This window comes from Bombina bombina, chromosome 2, assembly GCF_027579735.1.
Source record: "Bombina bombina isolate aBomBom1 chromosome 2, aBomBom1.pri, whole genome shotgun sequence".
Classification (NCBI taxonomy): Eukaryota; Metazoa; Chordata; class Amphibia; order Anura; family Bombinatoridae; genus Bombina; species Bombina bombina.
This window is the reverse complement of record NC_069500.1, coordinates 1,014,679,610-1,014,702,109: the sequence shown is the minus strand read 5'-3', so window position 1 is coordinate 1,014,702,109 and position 22,500 is coordinate 1,014,679,610. Positions and strand designations below refer to the sequence as shown.

General features: G+C 35.8%; 1 protein-coding gene across 1 annotated transcript in view; it reads right to left on the bottom strand.

Annotated features, from left to right (window-relative positions):
* The window catches only part of USP53 (ubiquitin specific peptidase 53), a 121,437-nt gene that overhangs the window by 96,619 nt on the left and 2,318 nt on the right, over positions 1 to 22,500 (bottom strand). Inside the window, exon 2 of the mRNA XM_053703600.1 lies at positions 1,373 to 1,465. Within this exon, the coding sequence (XP_053559575.1) occupies positions 1,373 to 1,465 (93 nt within the window). The remainder of the gene's footprint in view (positions 1 to 1,372; positions 1,466 to 22,500) is intronic.

Sequence of the window (22,500 nt, the reverse complement as noted above, 5' to 3'; positions counted from 1 at the left end):
TAGCAAAAAGACAATGCAGAGAACGGGTAGAGCACTCGAATACTTAAAAGGTACATGAAACACAATTGTTTTTCTTTCATCATTCAAATAGAGAATACCATTTTAAACAACTTTCAAATTTATCTCTAATTTGTTTTGTTCTTTTTGTATCATTTGTTGAAAAAGTATAACTAGGCAGGCTCAGAAGCTGTTGATTTGATGTGCAGCCACCATATATGCCTGTTGTCATTGGCTTTTAGCTAGCTCCCAGTAGTGCATTACTGCCCCTTCAGCAAAGGATACCAAGAGAATGAAGCAAATTAGGTAATGGAAGTAAACTGAAAAGTTGTTTAAAATGATATGATCTCTCTCAATAAACAAAGACAAATGTTGTTGTTTCATGTCCCTTTAAGCAAGTACAAATGGCAGGCAAATAACAGTGCACATTAGAAGTGAGCATTACTAAAATGGAGTACTCTATCAAATGACAAACCAAGAAGCTTGCTGGAAAAAAAATATATATGTCTCCCCCCCAGAATATATACATTTTATAATCCAGATACATTAATTAGCAGCTGGGCAGAACACACATCTTAAAAGGGACAGTCAAGTCCAAAAAAAAAAAAACTTTCATTTTTCAAATAGGGCATGTAAATTTACTTTTATCAACAATTTTGCTTTGTTGTCTTGGTATTCTAGTTGAAATCAAACCTAGGGAGGCATCATATGATAATTTCTAATCCCTTGAAGGCCGCCTCTATTTTATTTACTTTTCACAGCAGGGGAGAGCAAGCTCATGTAGGCCATATAGATAGCATTGTGATCACGCCCGTGGCTAGTGGCAGACACTGCACTAATTGGCTAAAATGCAACTATATGCAAAATAACTAAAAGTCATGTGATTAGGGGCGGTCAGAAGATGCTTAGATACAAGTTAGTCACAGAAGCAAATAGTCTATTAATATAACAGTGTTGGTTTTGCAAAAACCTGGGGAATGGGTAATAAAGGGATTATCTATCTTTTTAAACAACAAAAATTCTGGTGTTGACTGTCCCTTTAAGTGAAGGGACTTTAGGTCAGATGGCCTTAGAGAAAGTTGTCTCTTGGAACCTTCTCCCTTCATAAAGTTGGTATATCACAAATGATCCATCAGTTAAGATTAATGTGAACTAGATATTCCTTTGTATAAATGCATTCTCTCATTACACTAAAGCATGCATAGTATTCTATACTAATCTGTGCAGCAGTAAAACTAAAAAGGTAGATTTAATCAGTCTGAAAGGAATACCATCATCCAAAAGCTACCATTTAGATTAGAAACACTTGTAAATAATAATCCAGAGCAGAGTGAACCAACTGAAGTACATATGCATTTATAGCTTTAAAAGTTACCTTTAGAGCACAAAATATGCAGGCATCCCCTAAGCACACATGTCCTGTGAGTCCACGCAGACTGCGCCTGAATATATCCAGCTGCCACAACACCTGCAAAGCAAGAACAGGAATTACATAAGGCAGTTTAAAAAAACAATATGCTAAATTATGTCATTCTTTTTTGTTTAAGAGGGACATACAACAAAAAATGTTTGTTTCGTGATTCAGATAGAACATTCAATTTTAAACAACTTTACAATATATTTCTATTATCAAATTTTCTTTGTTTTCTAGTTATCCTTTGTTAAAAAGCAGGAAGGCAAGCTCAGAAGTGTGCACGTGTATGCAGTATTATATGGCAGCAGTTTTGCAACAATGTTATATATTAGCAAGAGCACTATATGCAGCATTATTTCCTGCCATGTAGTACTACAGACATGTGCACGATGCCCATTTAGATAGATATCTCTTCAACAAACAATAACAAAACAAATGACAATTTGATAATAGAAGTAAATTGGAAACTATTTTTAAAATTGTATTCTCTATCTGAATCAGGAAATATATTTTTTTTGGGGGGGGTGTCATGTACTGTTAAGAGAAGAAGTCAAACTTCCAGAAGTACCCCTGGCTGATACAGCAGTAATAGTACAATACTCTCTCTTCCTTTATTTTTTTAAATTATTTCTTGCTTTAACAAAAATAGTAGTTTTTTTACTTTACATGTCCCAGTTTCTTTCCTCCATCCTCCTCTTTTTTTAAGTTTTTGTTTTCTGCTTTTTTCTTTATCTAAAAAAAAAATCGCCAAACTTCCCATTTTAAAGTGAAGGTAAAGTTACCTTGACGCTGATCCACAATCAAATTCTATGTTACAAATAAATAGGAGTTTCATTCATGATTTTTTTAAATATTTATTATAAATACAGTTATCTTGGTTTTAGTTCCCCTTTTTCAGCTCCGCAAAATCAACCCGTTTTTTTTTTTTTTTTTTTAATATCCTGGTCACGTTTTTCGATCAGCCAGTTGAAAATCTGGCCGATAGGCGGCCGTGACCACACGTCATCCGCCTACTTGATGCTATGCTCATGCGCTACAGTCTTCATTTCTGAGTAGAAGCGCGTTCCCCTTTTTTTTAATCTGTTTCGCCGACTATCGCATGCGCATTAGTGATTGATAGTCAATTTGCGCATGCGCATTTTGAATGTAACACGCTTCTGATCTTACGTATAGAGCGGGTGGGACCGCTCTATACGTCACAGCACCTAGTATCCGGAAATAGAGGTTGGGAGGAGATATCTTAGACGCGGTAGGGAAATATATAGATATAAATACATTAAAAATATAAAAATATATATTAAATAAAGTTAGCGATTAGCTTATTATATGGTCAAATAAATCATTCATATATTCGAATTTAATAAACTTTACCTTCACTTTAATGTTCTTAGTTCATATAAAAAAAATAATTCTGCTGCAGCTTTGGAGTGAGAAATAGATTTATACATACCAGTAAATCAAAATATGCATAGTAGAAGTGATATTTCGGTATTAATTGGATATATACCTTGTACCTTCTTAGCTTAGGTTAAACATTTCTCAGATGTCTTAAAGGGACAGTAAAGTCCAAATTAAACTTTCATGATTCAGATAGGGGATGTAATTTAAAACATTAAATGCGCTTTGCTCTGTAAGTATTCTTTGTTGAAAGCTAAACCTAGGTAGGCTCATATGCTAATTTCTAAGTCCTTGAAGTCCGCCTCTTATCACAGTGCATTTTGACAGCTAGAGAGCATTAGTTCATGTTTGTCATATAAATAACATTGTGCTCACTCCCATGTAGTCATTTATGAGTCAGCGCTCATTGGCTAAAATACATGTGTCAAATAAGGGGGAAATCTGCAGAGGCTTAGATAAAAGGTAATCACAGAGGTAATATGTGCATTAATATAACAGTGTTGGCTATGCAAAACTCAGGAATGGGTAATAAAGGGATTATCTATCTTTTTAAACAATACCATTTTTGGTGTTGACTGTCCCTTTAAGGCCTCTCCTTCCTCTACGAATGCCCATTTGATCCTTAATGCTGTTAACAGTTGTTTAATAGCCAAGTAAGGACCAATTTAGAAAGTAAAGTGGAGAAAAAGATCCACAAAACAAGTTAAAACCACTTTGTAGACTTTCACTTTTCTGGAAGTAGAAAAGACAACAAAACCAGTACTTTCTAACCACAACACTCCCCTGGAAAGTCTTATTGCCATACTGAGGATCACAGTAGAATTGTGGAAGCTACAATTTCATAACCGATATTGAGAAAACTGACTGCCTTTAGAAATAGATGTCCTAAAAGTAGTCAACCTTCTAATAGATAACATCAAACTTTTTAAGCTGTGGACAAGACCACAAGGAAGTATGTCTTAACAATTCATGTTCACTGTATAAACTGAAGAACTGAAAAAAGGCCTGGAAAAGTGTCTAAATATTGTGTACAAAGCATTCTTCCACTGAAAAGTACTGAAAATGCCAAACCATACAGACACTATCATTTTACCACCAGCTAGTAAAAGCTAATGGCTGCCTTATGGGCTACAAATAAAGTAAGAAACCACAACATATGACATTCACAAGGGCCTCAATCAGGAAATTAATCCAATCATTTTTGTAAACATTAAACCTTAGGGAAAAAAAAGAAAATAAACCCAGAGAGAGAAGAAGGCAGTAAAGTTTTTTTTCTCTTTTTCATAACAAAACACACACAACTCCTCCTTGACCAGGTTAGAGCTAGAAAATTCTGGTCAGGAAGATATGTAAAAAAAACTTAACGGGACACAAAACCCAAATTTTTCCCCTTTTATGATTCAGATAGAGCATGCAATTTTAAGCAATGCTCTAATTTACTCCTATTAGCAATTATTCTTCATTCTCTTGCCATTTTATTTGAAAAAGCAGGAATGTAAGCATATGAGTCGGCCCATTTTTGGTTCAGCACCTGGGTAGTACCTGCTGATTGGTGGCTACATTTAGGATGCCATATAATCACCAAAGGCATCTATTGAACAGGCACGATGGATCCTTTCATGAGCAGTAACTATCAAATGTATAACCATTTATTATTATTTTTTTAAAAGGTAACATTAAAAACATTTTCAGATTGAAGTAAATCAGAGACATCAAGAGATTAAAATAAATGTTAAAAAATAGCACTACAAAAAGGTAGGAAATAGTTTACATGGAACAAGAATAAAAAAATAAATTAAAAAGGTCCAGGTGATGGTGTTTATTAGCCTGGGATACAGCAAATACTGCCAAGTCCCCCACAAAGCCAGATTTATTTGCCTATAACCCCCAACATTCCAAAATCTGAGATGTATTGCAGTCCATAGAGCCCCCTACTGAGTGATCTTCTAAATACAGCTAAGAATCCGACCAAGTTCCCTAAAGCCAGTAAATTTAAATGCTTTGCAGCATTAGACTATTTATTTGATTGATTTAGTTGCCAATCCCTCAAACTGCTGTGAACAAACAACAGCTCAGTGGCTTTTTCTATAACCCGTTTACCAACTGGGAGTACTTTCCAGAAGTATATAAATCTGATCCCACCTAACAAGATCAGTCCAGCCCTGAAATACCAGGCAATTCTCCTCTGATCAAGAAAAATGGCAACTCCAGAGGATTGTGGGTGGATGATAGGGCTTAAAGGAATAGTCTAGCCAAAAATTAAACTTTCACGATTCGGATAGAGCATGCGATTTTAAGCAACTTTCTAATTTGCTCCTATTATCAATTTGTATTTGTTCTCTTGGTATCTTTATTTGAAAAAAGATAATGTAAGCATAGGAGCCAGCCCATTTTTAGTTCAGAGCCTGGGTAGTACTTTCTTATTGGTATCTAAATGTAACCATCAAGCGCTACCCAGGTGCTGAACCAAACATGGGCCGGCTACTAAGCTTACATTCAAATAAAGAAAGCAAGAGAACAAAGAAAAATTTGATAAGAGTAAATAAGAAAGTTGCATGCTCTATCTGAATCATAAAAGTTTCATTTGACTAGACTATCCCTTTAAAGGGACAGTCAACACCAGAATTTTTGTTGTTTTAAAAGATGGATAATCCCTTTATTACCCATTCCCCAGTTTTGCATAACCAACACAGTTATAATAATACACTTTTTACCTCTGTGATTACCTTCTATCTAAGCATCTTCTGACAGCCCCCTGATCACATGACATTTTATTTATTATCTATTAACTTTCATTTTAGCCAATTAGTGCAGTGTCTGCCACAATCCACGGGCGTGATCACAATGTTATCTATAGGGTTTACCTGAACTAGCTCTCCCCTGCTGTGAAAAGCAAATACAAAGCATGTGATTAGAGGCGGCCTTCAAAGACTTAGAAATTATCATATGAGCCTTCCTAGGTCTAGCTTTCAACTAAGAATACCAAAAGAACAAAGCAAAATTGGTGATAAAAGTAAATTTGAAAGTTGTTTAAAATTACATGCCCCATTTGAAACATGAAAGTTTTTTTTTAACTTGACTGTCCCTTTAAGTCTTCCTTCTGAGACAAGCCAAATGGCTTTATCCTTTTGACACCTTCAAAAGGCTTGACACCTCCAAAAGGCTGAATATTTATTTAGATCTGTATTGATGTTTAATAATGATTTTTTTTTCTTAAAATTGTAAATCTGTTTACTTGCAGCAAGATGAAAGTCATTTTGGCTGATAGTAGGAATCCACACTTTTTGTAGATTTGTACAAGTATAGTAAATATTTATATTTCTTTACTACATAAATTGTTATATAATGTTGCATGATATCCTGGTATCTACACATTTTTTTCAGATTTGTTTTTAATACCTTACTAGGGCACCACATGCACATTGAGGTTTACAAGGATGGTAAGGTAAAGTGTACAAACATTTTGCTTGTTATTGTATCTGAAAACTGGGTAAAATCCCAATGTTCTGCAATTGAATATTAAAGTATATAACTTTTTGCAAGTCCTGATGAGTGTCTTTCTTCCGGATACTATCTATCTATAAGTTTAAAGTGCAACTGTGGACAATTAAACTTTCATGATTCAGATAGGGCATGCCATTTTAAACCACTTTCCATTTTACTTTTATCATCGAATTTGCTTTCTTCTCTTGGTATTCTTTGTTGAAAGATAAACCTAGGTACGCTCGTATGCTAATTTCTAAGTCCTTGAAGGACAGCTCTTATTTGAATGCATTTATTATTATTATTGGTTGTTTGTAGAGCACCGACAGGGCCGCCATCAGGGGGTGACAGGGGTGACTGAGACAAGAACAACTATTATTTAAAAAAAAAAAAAAAAAAATTACATTTTGGCAGCCACCAGAGGGCACTACAGTAGAGAGTTATTGAGTGTGGGCAATGTCATTACAAGGAGTAAAGCATCAGCATTTGTGCATATTCAGAAATCCTCTCAGTGTGAGACAAACATGGCACTTCAGTTTGTACAGTGTGGGTGTGCCTGAGTCAAACAGCATATCACTCATTTGCAGAGGTAGGACTTACTTAGTAAATGTTTTTTATATTTATTTGTGCAATTTCAGATTGTAAATTCAGTGTAGTAGTTGTATGGTGGGGCCAGGGGTCCATAAAAACATTTTTTTAGCAATATGCAGCAGTGTATTTATGATTTGGCAATGCTGTAGAAATACTATATTTAAAGTCATGCAGAAATGGTTTCCTCCTCAATACACAAATGGTAGGTGCCCTTTTGGCAAATATGAGATATAGATAGATATATATATATATATATATATATATATATATACACACATATATATATATACATATATATATATATACATATATATACACATACATTACATTCCAGTTTACTGCCCCTTTATGCAAGGACTTTCCAGATGCAAGGAGGCATTTTATCTAAGATTTACATGCATAAAATGTTATACTCTCAGGCTAAGATTGCTCAGTGTTTGAAATGACAGGTTAACTTAACACTGTTCAGTTTACACTACAGTTGACTTAATTTTGAAATACATACAAACAAGCCTAAATTCTGCATTTAACCAGATCTAATGGTATGAGACTGAGTACCACAGCTTATGGTTCCACCAAGACCATATAGAGTACAGAATTTTTAAAATCCATAAGTACAGCTGACAGATGGGAACATTTGTACACCGTATTTGAAGTGGTGCTCTTGGTTAGGTAAAATGGGGAAAAACAAACATATGTCGTCCTTTCAAAATTACTTTTCTTCATCTAGCCATCTCCCCAGATCATTAAAAGGACACTGATTGCACATTTTTTCTTTAACGATTCAGATAGAGCATACAATTTTAAGCAACTTTCTAATTTACTCCTATTATCAAATTTTCTTTATTCTCTTGGTATATTTATTTGAAATGCAAGAAGGTAAGTTTAGATGCCGGCCCATTTTTAGTGAACAACCTGGGTTCTTGCCGATTGGTGGATAAATTCATCCACCAGTAAAAAAGTGCTGTCCAGAGGTCTGAACCAATAAAAAAAGCTTAGATTGCTTCTTTTTCAAATAAAGATAGCAAGAGAACAAAGAAAAATTGATAATAGGAGTAAATTAGAAAGTTGCTTAAAATTGCATGCTCTATCTGAATCACGAAAGAAAAAAAAATTGGGCTCAGTGTCCCTTTAATGTGCAATTTTGAATACACAGAAGTATTTTTGTTCACACATTTACAAATAGGATTCTTTAAAAAGTGATTTCTTAATTTCTGATTTTGTTTTATCATGCATGTCAAACACTGTTGATTTAGGGGATGATCTTTGTGTATTTTCTCTGGATGCCTCTGTGAGATTGGGTGTGTATGTCTGTCTGTGCATTTTCTGTGGGTGTCTCTGTGAGAGTGTGTGTGTGTATACTGTATATGTCTGTGTGTTTTCTGTGGGTGTCTGTGTGTGTCTCTTTGTGTGTTTTCTGAGGCTGTCTCTGTCAGTGTTTTCTTGGGTATATGTGCAAGTTTGTGTGTGTGTCTGTGTCCATTGTCTGTTCCTTTTTAGGACATTTTGACCTTACTACTGATTATTCACATCTTTCTACAGACTGAGACTAATGAGACCTTTCCAGAAATCACCAATCCCCCATTTAACCTTTAAATAATTGTTTAGGCAGTTCAGAGCCCTTTCTTTCAGCCACTCCATGCTGTTGGCATCATTTAGTTGGCATCTTCCTTGACAAAAAGATAATCAGAACTCCATATTTTGTTTTGTAAATCTCCGTTTTTGACAAAACTGTAGTCTACCTCATTACTTGTCAGGTCAATGTAAACAAGTGCTGAGTGTCTGTGTGCGTTTCTTTGCGTGTCTGCTAGAGTGTCTATATGTGAATCCTTATGTGCGACTGTGTGTCAGTGTGTCAGTGTGTCTGTGTGTTTCTGTGTTACTACCTTTACAACATTTCCAAGTTTGACTACACTTAAGAATAAAGTGCATATACGTTTTAGTCACTTGGTCAAAAATTGCACATGTCAAAGGAGGGGCTCTGATCAAGGAATAAGTCAGGGGCCGCAAAATATCTAGTGGCGGCCCTGCCAACAGATTCCACAGCGCTATAAACAAAGGCAGAGTACAAAAAAACAATTATAGGGATCAAATGGGTAGAAGGCCCTGCCAAGAGTTGCACTGTTGTAGTCATCTGATCTACAAACAGCTGGACTCTTATGCATACATGCTAAGGGGGTTCAGGGGACAACAATGGAGGAGAGGAACTGGTATAAAGAAAAGGTTAGTGTAGGTTGTATGCATCCCTGAACAGTAGAGTTTTAGGCAGCGCTTGAAGCTTTCAAAACTAGGGGAGAGTCTTGTGAAACGAGGCAGAGAGAGTTCCACAAGATGGGAGCCAGTCTGGAGAAGTCCTGTAAATGGGAGTGTGATGAGGTAACAAGAGAGGAGGAGAGTAGGAGGTCATGACCACAGAGTGAAGGGGATGGGAGGGAGAGTATCTGAAGAGAAGGTCTGAGATACAGGGGGGAGCAGTGCAGTTGAGGGCTTTGTATGTCAGACTGAGATTTTTGTGTTTAATCCTAGAGGAAGCCAGTAAAGGGATTGGCAGAGAAGTGCAGATGAAGAGCGACATGTAAGCAAGATGAGCCTGGCAGAGTCATTCATTATGGATTGTAAAGGAGCTAGGCTGCAGCTGGGGAGACCAGAGAGGACAGAGTTGCAGTAATCGAGGTGGGAAAGGATGAGAGAGTGGATTAAAATCTTAGTTGTTTCTTGTGTAAAGAAATGTCTAATTTTAGAGATGTTTTTAAGATGGAAGCGGCAGGCTTTAGCCAAGGACTGAATGTGAGGAGCGAAAGAAAGATCTGAGTCAAATGTGACCGCGAGACATCGGGCATGTGGGGTAGGGGTAATGATGGAGTTGTCGACAGTTATAGAAAGATTAGGGGTGGAGAGGGGAAAATAAGGAGCTCAGTTTTGGAAAGATTTAGCTTGAGGTAATGAGAGGACATCCAGGAAGAGATGTGAGCAAGACAGTTAGTGACACGGGTTAGCAAGGAAGGAGGTAGGTCTGGTACAGAGAAGTAGATTTGGGTGTCGGCATACAAATGATATTGGAAACCGTGGGACTTTATTATTATTACTACTACAGTTGACAGCTTTCTACAGCTAGAGGGTGTTAGTTCATGCGTGCCACATAGATAACTGTGCTCACGCCCGTGGAGTTATCTAGGACTAGGAGGCAGCACTGATTGACTAAAATGCAAGTCTTTTTTTAAAAAAAAAAAAAACTGAAATAAAGGGGCAGTCTTCAGAGGCTTAGATACAAGGTAATCAGAGGTAAAAATGTATACAGTATTAATATAACCGTGTTGGTTATGCAAAACTGGGGAATGGGTAATAGGGATTATCTATGTTTTTAAACAATACAAATTCTTGAGTGAGTGATGGACTCTGAAGTAATTATACATATGAATGGAAGTTTAGTCAAATCATGTGAAAAAATTATTTATTCTTAAACATGTAAACTACCCACAGAACTATAGTTAATGCACTATTTTTTATTTTGTATAATCGCACTGAGCTCAAATAATGTAACTGCTGAACACAAAGCTCCTTCGACGAAAGAGCTTCAGTAATTGGTTATGCTGAAATTTTAGAAATATTCCTTCACAACTGTTGCTGAGGAGAAACATTAATCCCATACAAGTAAACAGCACTGCCTGCCCAGTGATTTCATAGAAATTTGCAAAATGGTAGTACAGGTTGCCAGTATTTTTTGTGCTTATCTGTATATTCTAAAAGATTGCAGAGAACAATATTTTCATTTCTCTCAAAAAGTAAACAAAAAATGGATAAAAACCGAATAGAATTTAACATAAAAAGACTGCATTCATAGAAAATAAACTACATTCTGGGAAAATTAGAAAAGTGTATACATTTTCCATGAGTCGAGCCTCTAAAATGTTACTGCTGGCATAATTATTTTTAAATGTGCAATGTATGACATGAATATAAAATCATCCCTGGCTACGAACATTGTCTGGAACAAAGACTCTGGTTAGCTCCTTATCCTTAAAAGGGACAGTCAACAGCAGAATTATTGTTGTTTTAAAAGATAGATAATCCATTTATTACCCATACCCCAGTTTTGCATAACCAACACAGATATAATAATAATACACATTTTACCTCTAATTACCTTGTATCTATGCCGCTGCCCCCTTATTTCAGTTCTTTTGACAGACTTGCATTTTAGCCAATCAGTGCTGATTCCTAGGTAAATTCACGTGCATAAGCTCAATGTTATCTATATGACACACATGAACTAAATGTCCTCTAGTGGTGAAAAATTGTCAAAATGCATTTAGATTAGAGGCGGCCTTCAAGGTCTACGAAATTAGCATATGAGCCTCCCTAGGTTTAGCTTTCAACTAAGAATACCAAAAGAACAAATCAAAATTGGCAATAAAAGTAAATTGCAAAGTTGTTTACAATTACATGACCTATTTGAATCATGAAAGTTTATTTTGGACTTGACTGTCCCTTTAATAGTATTGAACTCAAAGTTATTAGGTCATTGGACCTACAAGTAAAATAGCATAAAATAATCAGATAGGTACAGGAAATGCCTTAGCTTTTTTTTTTTTTTTTTTTTTTTTTTTTTACATTATTCTATTAGAGCTTGCAAAACTAATTTTTAGCCCAAGTCATGATGCGAGTCATCAGGGGGGGGGGGACGTATTTAAACACAGGAGAGAAGGTAAATGTACTATTTCTCTGGCCAGTTCAAGGACTGCCACCACAATTGTGAAGCTTGCTCTACAAGCTTTAAGCTTCCTCTCCAGCTAAAACAAGTCGACATGTTGACTCTTTACTTGCGTGTTTGTACATCAGCCTGCACTGGAGTGGTTATACAGTGATCATTGTTTTGTCCCAAAACAAGCAGCTTCCTGATAACCATCAGTCAAACTAAAGTGCATACTCACTCAAATTTAAAGGGACAGTCAAGTCCAAAAAAAAACCTGCATGTTTCAAATAGGGCATGTAATTTTAAACTACTTTCCAATTTCCTTTGATCACCAATTTTACTTTGTTCTCTTGGTATTTTCAGTTGAAAGCTAAACCTAGGAAGGCTCATATGATAATTTCTAAGCCCTTGAAGGCCACTCTTATCACATGCTTTTTAATTTGCTTTTCACAACAGGGGAGAGCTAGTTCATGTAAACCATATAGATAACATTGTGATCACGTCCGTGGATTGTGGCAGACACTGCACTAATTGGCGAAAATGAAAGTCAATAGATAATAAATAAAATGTCATGTGATCAGGGGGCTATCAGAAGGTGCTTAGATACAAGTAAATCACAGAGGTAAATAGTCTATTAATATAACTGTGTTGGTTATGCAAAACTGGGGAAGGTGTAATAAAGGGATTATCTATCTTTTAAAACAACAACAATTCTGGTGTTGACTGTCCCTTTAACTTATGTTTATAGAAACCTGGGATATTAAAGGGCCATAATAGGCACACAAAAAAAAAAATATGACATGCTCCAATTCACTAACAACTCTGCACTACCATGTGTTTAACTCCTGCAAAGGGGATAAAACACACCGCTTGGGCACACAAAAGCACTGTTTATTCCATGCAGAAACTGCTGTTTCAGTCAGAAGCGCTAGTTGCACGACTAACACTGTTGATTGGATCAGCAGCTATTTAAACTTAGGACCTGCCATGCTATAAGGGTTCCGAGCAGTACTGCTACCTTTCGGGCATTACAAGGTCGAGAGTGGAAAAATTATATGCCTTAATTAATAAGAGAATGTCATTTTGCGACTATTATGGTCATTTAAAAATGGCTAAATAGAAACAAGATATTCAAGAAAACAAGGTTCTTGTGTTAACCAAAAATGAATAAAAATGAAAAGTCTTCAACAATACTGTTGCTTGCCCACTCACAAGATGCTAGAAGTCAAATTCTGTAACCCAAGTATGCTGCAAAAATCGTATAGACTGGCTGAGCCAGCTACTACACAGTGCAGAACAGATATCCTTTTGCAGCTCAGTCTAACTGGCCACAAACACAGAAATAAGATAAACATACTCATGATTAGACTGTGTGGACAATGTTCAAAGATGTAAAAGTCATTAATAGAGAGACAATTTAAAATGCTTCTAAACTATTTATTTACTATGCAGATCTACATAATGTGACACTAACGCATAGTTAAAAGGGACACTCAGGTTAAATTACATTTTCATGATTCAGATACAGCATGTAATTTTAAACAACTTTCCAATTCACTTCCATTAAAAAAAAAATTGCAGTGTCTTTTATATTTACAATTTTTGAGTCACCAGATCCTACTGAGCATGTGCAAGAATTCACAGACTATACGTATATGCATTTGTGATGGGCTGATTGCTATCACATGGTACAAGGGGAGTGGAAATATACATAACTATAAAAATTGTTATAAAAAAAAATCTACTACTCATTTGAAGTTCAGACTAAGTGCTATTGCATTGTCTTGTTATCTTGCATTTGTTGATTATGCAAATCTAATGTGTTGACTGGTCCTTTAATAGTCAGCCACATACTGGCAATGCACTTCTGGTCTGAAGCTTAAAGGGACAGTTTACTCAAAAAATGTCTCCCCTTTAATTTGTTCCCAATGATCCACTTTACCTGCTGTAGTGTATTAAATTGTTTACAAGTAGCTCCTTTACACTTATATTGGCATTTGAAATAGTTGATTTAGCATGTGGTATCCCCACCTATTCTGAAAGTTTGTGGCCGCAGGTCCAAGCTATAGATAAGCTTTGTAAATACAGCCAGCAGAAGAAATTACACTCCCAGTGTGATAAAGCAGAGAGAAGGTAATAAAATGATGATTTTCCATTGTTCTCTCCAAGTACTGGTGATTGTTTTATGGACAGATATAAGATAAAGAAGCAGGTATATGTACACAATGTGATACAGTAATGAGATCCGATTATACCTACAAGCTCAACCCATTTTATTAGGTTGTGGCTTCAAAACACAAAATCAGAGCTTTAATATACACAAAACCTTAAAAAGCTAATTTTCATACATTTTTTTTTACTCTGCAGTTGGTAAAAAAAACATTTGTAAACACATTAAGGGAAAAACTATTTTTCAGTATACTGTCCCTTTAACACGGTTACTAAGACAGTCATAGGCAGCATGTGTGTTTAACTGCCAAACCATAGCTGCATTTAGATCGGCATTGGAATCATATTGCCACTGTTACTTAAAAGGGATATTAAATTCTTTGAAAGTGATATAAAACGTGTAATTATGCATAATAAGATCAACTTTACCGTACACTTACCATATTTATTATGACCCTCTTTAATTTAACTCTGAAAATGTGTTTTCTCAATTCTGAGGTCTGTAAGTGAACGTGGCAGGCTTCACAAGCCTGACCCTGCCTCATATTATTCTCTTATTGGCCCCATCAAAGATTATAAGATAAGAAATGAAACTTTGGCTAACAAAATGGTAGGGGCTGTGTATAAAGACCTTCCGTTTAATTTACATGTATGATGTATACTGTATAATCGCATTGTAGGCGGTCAATAAACAGAACAGTTGTTGCACTTCATTTGTGTGATCTGACCCCTGTTCTCCAAGATCTTGCATCAAGTACAATGCTTTGCGCCAGCTGAGATTCAGAATACTTAGTGGTGATAAAGTGTATCCAGCCATCAAAATTACCCTTAACACCTGTCTACTACAGTAACAAGCCCGGATAGGCTCCTCCAAATACAATAAATGGTGGGTGGAGTTTGATTATCAAAAACCAATGGCGGCAAAAAAAGCTGTTAATGCATTCCAAATGTGTTAACACTCTCCTAGTATACAGCACCCAAGTGCTAGGATATAAGTGGAATCTCAAAAGCTGGTCTTGACGCGCAGATCTAAGTGCCCTACCACTGCCTAATGTTTGCATACTGACACCTTTACAATTATTTTATAAATAAAGGACTCCTTCTGAGAGCAGACAATGGCTGGATGCAGTCTTGATTTGTGGGAGGCATTAGAGTGCACTCAAGCACAGATGGCTGGGTTTCTAACTCTTAATGCACACGCTCAGCCATTATTGCAATAAGCACTGCTACACAATGTTGCTCCTGGTCTCAGCACTCCATTCCTTCTCCATTGACATTTTAGTTTTACAAAAAGTTTGGCGAGAAGCCTGACTGGCAACGTGTAATGAAGCTAACCTATAGATATATAGATATATGGCTTTGCACTGCTTTACATATTGATGTTACTCATAGATTAGTGCTTCCCCTTCTCACCTGGCAGATTGTATTAGTTCTTGATAATTGCCCTTATTTTATGAATTTCACAGATTTTGAGCAGCTCATTGATGCTCTGTTACTGACCCACAGCGTTAATTCAGTGCACGTTTGTGTTTTACTGTTCACAAGGGGTTAAAAATCACAGCTCAGTATTTTAGTGGCAATACAAAGGATTTAATAGTATATATATATATATATATATATATATATATATATATATATATATATATATATATATATACACACAGGGAGTGCAGAATTATTAGGCAAATGAGTATTTTGACCACATCATCCTCTTTATGCATGTTGTCTTACTCCAAGCTGTATAGGCTCGAAAGCCTACTACCAATTAAGCATATTAGGTGATGTGCATCTCTGTAATGAGAAGGGGTGTGGTCTAATGACATCAACACCCTATATCAGGTGTGCATAATTATTAGGTAACTTCCTTTCCTTTGGCAAAATGGGTCAAAAGAAGGACTTGACAGGCTCAGAAAAGTAAAAAATAGTGAGATATCTTGCAGAGGGATGCAGCACTCTTAAAATTGCAAAGCTTCTGAAGCGTGATCATCGAACAATCAAGCGTTTCATTCAAAATAGTCAACAGGGTCGCAAGAAGCGTGTGGAAAAACCAAGGCGCAAAATAACTGCCCATGAACTGAGAAAAGTCAAGCGTGCAGCTGCCAAGATGCCACTTGCCACCAGTTTGGCCATATTTCAGAGCTGCAACATCACTGGAGTGCCCAAAAGCACAAGGTGTGCAATACTCAGAGACATGGCCAAGGTAAGAAAGGCTGAAAGACGACCACCACTGAACAAGACACACAAGCTGAAACGTCAAGACTGGGCCAAGAAATATCTCAAGACTGATTTTTCTAAGGTTTTATGGACTGATGAAATGAGAGTGAGTCTTGATGGGCCAGATGGATGGGCCCGTGGCTGGATTGGTAAAGGGCAGAGAGCTCCAGTCCGACTCAGACGCCAGCAAGGTGGAGTACTGGTTTGGGCTGGTATCATCAAAGATGAGCTTGTGGGGCCTTTTCGGGTTGAGGATGGAGTCAAGCTCAACTCCCAGTCCTACTGCCAGTTTCTGGAAGACACCTTCTTCAAGCAGTGGTACAGGAAGAAGTCTGCATCCTTCAAGAAAAACATGATCTTCATGCAGGACAATGCTCCATCACACGCGTCCAAGTACTCCACAGCGTGGCTGGCAAGAAAGGGTATAAAAGAAGAAAATCTAATGACATGGCCTCCTTGTTCACCTGATCTGAACCCCATTGAGAACCTGTGGTCCATCATCAAATGTGGGATTTACAAGGAGGGAAAACAGTACACCTCTCTGAACAGTGTCTGGGAGGCTGTGGTTGCTGCTGCACGCAATGTTGATGGTGAACAGATCAAAACACTGACAGAATCCATGGATGGCAGGCTTTTGAGTGTCCTTGCAAAGAAAGGTGGCTATATTGGTCACCGATTTGTTTTTGTTTTGTTTTTGAATGTCAGAAATGTATATTTGTGAATGTTGAGGTGTTATATTGGTTTCACTGGTAAAAATAAATAATTGAAATGGGTATATATTTGTTTTTGTTAAGTTGCCTAATAATTATGCACAGTAATAGTCACCTGCACACACAGATATCCCCCTAAAATAGCTATAACTAAAAAAAAAAAAAAAAAATACTTCCAAAACTATTCAGCTTTAATATTAATGAGTTTTTTGGGTTCATTGAGAACATGGTTGTTGTTCAATAATAAAATTCTGCACATATATATATATATTTATTTTTTTTATTTTTTTTATACCTCCAACAAAAGCAGGCACTCACCGGGTTTGAAGAGGCAAACAATTTTATTCCAACAGAGTAACGTTTCGGGGTTTTACCCCCGTCCTCAGACTCAAACAACAACAATGAAATGTTGTTGGAGGCCTATGAAATATGTTGCCGAGAACCCTGGTCAAAAGGATTGTATCGTGAGTGCTAAACTGCTGTGTACTGTATAATATATATTAGGGTTGCACCGATACCGATACTAGTATCGGTACCGATACCAAGTATTTGCATGAGTACTTGTACTCGTGCAAACACACCAATACTTAAACCGATACCTCCACTTCCTACCCATATGCTATCTTGTGGCGTTTTTTTCAAACTGCATGTTCCCATTTAATTTTAAGCTGAAGTGGAGACTAAACTAAAAATTGTTTGCTACTGTTCTGCCAATACAAATTGCTGTTATTTTTATTATTGTAGGAGAGATCACTGTACTCCGTTCAGACAAACCCCTGAAGTACTGGTCACTGTAAACAGATTTCCAGCTCTGGCTAAAATGGTCCAAAAATATCTTTCTGCCCCATGCAGTAGTGTGGAAAGTGAAAGACTGTTCAACTTAGAGTCAAACCTCCTTACTGATAGCAAAAACAGACTTATAGCTGAACATGCAGAGAGGCTTCTGTTCTGTTCCTTAAAAAGAATTTGCCACTAACTTTTAAAAAATTATTCTAATTGCTAAATTGCCTTTTTACTGCTAGTTCTCATCTTGCACAATGATGTTCAAAACATACTGTACTCTGAGGAACATCCATAGGTTAGCTTATATAATTGCAGGAAGAGTACTCATGGCAAAAATTAAGTTAATTCCAGTGATCACTAATCCTGCAATTATAGGACTAGATTTAGATTACATTTGATTGGTAAGCGTTATCAATGCTTTGTTCACATTTCCAACTCCATAGACTTTAATGGAGTAGGACATGTAATTAGAGCATTGGTAAAGCTTACCAGTCAAATGTAATTTAGCCCATAGTGTTTTCCCCATGATTAAACAGTGCACTGTTCTATTTTTTACTGTATTGCACTTTTGGTTGGTTGTGATTTTATATTTGTTATTTGTTGTTGTTGTTAATATATTTTATTGTAATATTTTTATTTATAAACATGTTCTGTGAACTTTATGACAAATAAAACTGTTTTATTATTTCATAATGTCTTTTAAGTTACAGTCCTTCATAATTATAAAGAAGGAATCTTAAATAATTAGTCTGTAATGTGCTTGGTTAACTGTCACATGACATTAAAAAAAAAATATCGGTAATTGGTATCGGCGAGTATTTGAAAACAAGTATTGGTACTTGTACTCCGTCTTAAAAAAATGGTATTGGTGCAATATATATATATATATATATATATATATATATATATATATATATATATATATATATATATATATATATATATATATATATATATATATATATCTTGCCTACATTATTGGGATAAGTTTGTGACAAATATAAATAGGTCCTTGAACTGACCAAACAGGTAAAATATTGACAGATTCTAGCTCCTGCAGTATCCACTTTCACTTCTCTGCTAAAAGTGGAAAAAGAAGCAAAATATTCAGTAAAAGCTGAAAAAATAAAAGTACTTTTAAAATTTGTTTAACTACAGATAAATTATATATTTTATTGGGAATAAAATTTTGGGTTTAATGTCCCTTTAACAGACAAATGTTTGACCTCAGTTTGTATTCCCATATAATGTTTGTGAATAATGTAATAAAAGCTGGGAATAATATATCCCTAGTGGTATATATATATATATATATATATACACACATACATACACACACACCAGGGGCGTATTTAGGCATAGGCCAACAAGGCCGGCAGATTGGAGGGGGCGGCACTACCACTGATAAGTTAACACTTTGCAATGTTGGCATTATTTTATTATTAAAAAAAAAAAAAAAAAAAAAAAGCTTCCTGTGCGGCGGTCATGTGACCCGGCTTTTGCCGACGTCACTTGAGGTTTTCCTCCTTCCGCCTGACTTCCTTCCTGTCTGCTCACAGTGCACACCGGCGGAGTGTTGGTCCTAAGGAATGGAATCCCCTCTGCAGGGGTACTGGTGGCTGTGGTCATCACCACTTGTGGGGCTGCTATGGCAGGTAAGTTACCGGTAGTACTACCTTGACCTAGCTACCAAAGAATTACTTGAGACTTTATGCAACACGTTATTCTAGTTTTTGTGTCTTTTTTTTTTTTTTTTTTTAAATACCATTAAGTACCTGAGTTATATGCCAACTTATTTGTCAAACGGCTTATTTACTTTTAACCTAGTATCTAATAGCCTTTATTAATATGTTATTTTAATATGACTTTGGATGTTGTACCAACTTTTGCAATAAACATATTTTACAAACCATATATTGTTCACTTCTCCCTGCAAGGGGATCTTCAGATTGAATAATGATGTTCTGCCAGACTACTATAGTCTAATTGAGTTAGAATAGATTATCACTACCCAAATTTGACCAGCCAATAACGTCCTATGTGTTATTTAACAGGATTTTATTATACTTGTATTTCGTTTATTTTTATACACTACTATAGACAAACAATAATTCAAAAAACTTTATAATTCTTTCTAGGTTTGTGTGCATATGCAGTTTTGTGGCCCTGGCATAAGTATATCCATACCACCCAACAAAAAGGGAAACCACTTTCGTAATGATTAGTTAAAGGGACAGTATACTGTAAAATAGTTTTTCCCTTAATGTGCTTACAATTGCTTTTTTTTACCAACTGCAGAGTAAAAATGTATTAAAATTTAGCTTTTTAAGGGTTATTTGTGTATATTAATGCTCTGATTTTGTGTTTTGAAGCCACAACCTAATAAAATGGGTTGAACTTGTAGATATAATCAGATCTCATTACTGTATCACATTGTGTTCTTATACCTGCTTCTTTATCTTATATCTGTCCATAAAACAATCACCAGTACTTGGAGAGAACAATGGAAAATCAACATTTTATTACCTTATCTCTGCTTTATCACACTGGGAGTGTAATCTCTTCTGATGGCTGTGTTTACAAAGCTTATCTATAGCTTGGACCTGCAGCCACAAACTTTCAGAATAGGTGGGGATACCACATGCTAAATCAACTATTTCAAATACCAATATAAGGGTAAAGGAGCTACTTGTAAACAATTTCATCCAGCAGGTAAAGTGGATCATTGGGAACAAATTAAAGGGGAGAACATTTTTGAGTAAACTGTCCCTTTAAGTTTGATAAGGCATATCCTTGCTTGTGGTATTCAGAAGCACAGACACTTGTCATTTCTGTAGATGCTCCCTGCATAGTGTGTCTTGTACTGGGGGTTCCAGTCGGTGTTTGTGAAACTAGAACACAAATGAATGAAGGTGAGACACTGAGAAAATAGCATCTTGACCAGGACCTGAATACTATACTTAGAAAATATATTTTGTGTTTAATGTCCCTTTAATATGGGGGCTTGGGATATGCAAAACTAGCAGGCAGTTTTTTTTTTTTTAGATCACACACAAAATTAATCAAGGGACTAAATCGCTATTGCATAACGAACTTACAGCAGTGATTTAGTGCACTGCTTGCCAGAAACGCACATGGAAATTACTTAGGATGCAGTAGGGCAGCTTCACAGAATTTTAAACTGGGCCTATACAGCAACTGGCACTGTGTTCTGGTTTGCCTACCAAGATGGGAATTGTGCACATGAGAACAAGAATTCCCATCATGGGACCAGTAAGTTTACATTTATGCTGGTACCCCTTACAGTATGACAACATTGAGCAGTATAGGTGTATGGCACTTGGTCCAGTTTAAAAGAAAAACAAAAACAAATACACACATTTTTCAAGCCCAAGACAAAATAATTAGAATATAGTTATTTGACTTTAGTTATGATACTGCATTTTGTTTCTAAATATTTTTGTGTGTGACAATTAAAAAATAGAATTTGACACCACAATCTGCAGAACATGGCTTGACACAGCTCCTAAATGGTACTTCTTTCTGCAGTATTTGATATTGTATATACAGTACATAAACTCCTTTCCCTTCTCTTTAAAAATAATGTTGCTGGCTCATATGTATCAAAAAATGTGTCAATCCCTGCCAATGTCATCTAGAATATTATTAAATTCATGTTGCTGCACATACCACTCCTACTTAGATATACTTAGAAGATACTGTACATACTAAGATTCCAGTAGTGTGTATAGTTGTTTGTATCCTCCATTTCCACTGGGATAAAATATGAGCAAGTCCTCTCTATGGCCATGGAAAAATAAATTAAGACCCAGACTATAGCATTATACACCTTATACAAAATACATTAATATAATACATACAGCACACACATCCAAGCAGTCTAGAAAAGTCAAAATGGTAAAACTGAAATACACAAATAGCTAATAAAAACATATCTACATACTTCTCATGAAAATAGCAAGTAGTTCACTGTTCTAAAAAAAGGGGGGAGGGAAACTCAAGCTATGTCAGACTATATATGAGAAAAAAAAAAAAAAAGTGTTTGCTTACTTGTAAGAACCAACACGGACAAGCATCCCAAGTCTGCAGTAATCATATAAATGAGCATTAAACTTTCACACAAGGGTAAATATTGGAATGCAAGAACTACTACTAATGAATACAAAAATAAAACACAATATTTATATGCAATCAAATATGTAATGCTTTAAATTGATGTATACAATTGCTTGCCTTTCACCAGTGCAATAATTTGCAAGACAACCTGGAGAAGTGACACGTGTATTATCTTACAGAAGCAAACACTGGTACCCTTAAAATTGATGGTCATCTTTGCACCTGTATAGTTTAGAAGATGTATATTTTTTTTCAAGTACTGAAAACATCTGCGCTTGTAAAGACATATACAGTATATATCATTTAGTTTTGGATGAGCAGAGGGACAAAAAAAAAAAAAAAACACATTGGAGGGCCATATTGTGTACCCCCTCTCCCTTCTTAGGTTGGACAGGCCTGGTATAAAAAGATATATGTATTATATTATAAAAACATGGAATGGTAATGTGTATATATAGTAATATGGCACAGTGAACATGTATCATTCAAATGGCTGGATATGTAGCTCCCGACTCCTCAATTTGTCATATACTTTTAACCCCTCTAATGACTCCAATATTGTTTAAATCCACAGTGTGAGGGTGAGAATAAATAAAAGGGGAAAAAGATTAAGAGTGGGAGTTGAAGTGTTCTGTGGCATAAAATAATGTTCAAGCTTTTTAACAGATTTCAATAGCTTTTGACAATCCACTGCATTAATACAGTTTGTCATATTCCATAAGCATTCATCAAGACCTCTAACTATTCTTCAAAATTTAAATATTAAGAGGAGACATGATTGATCTTGAAAGTTTACTAAAAGAAAATCTTGTTTTATAAATAATTGTCTCTACTCAAAAATATGTAGGTATGTTCTGCTCAGTAAATGTAGTGCAATGTTGCAATGTCTGTATACATGGAAAGGTGTGCCA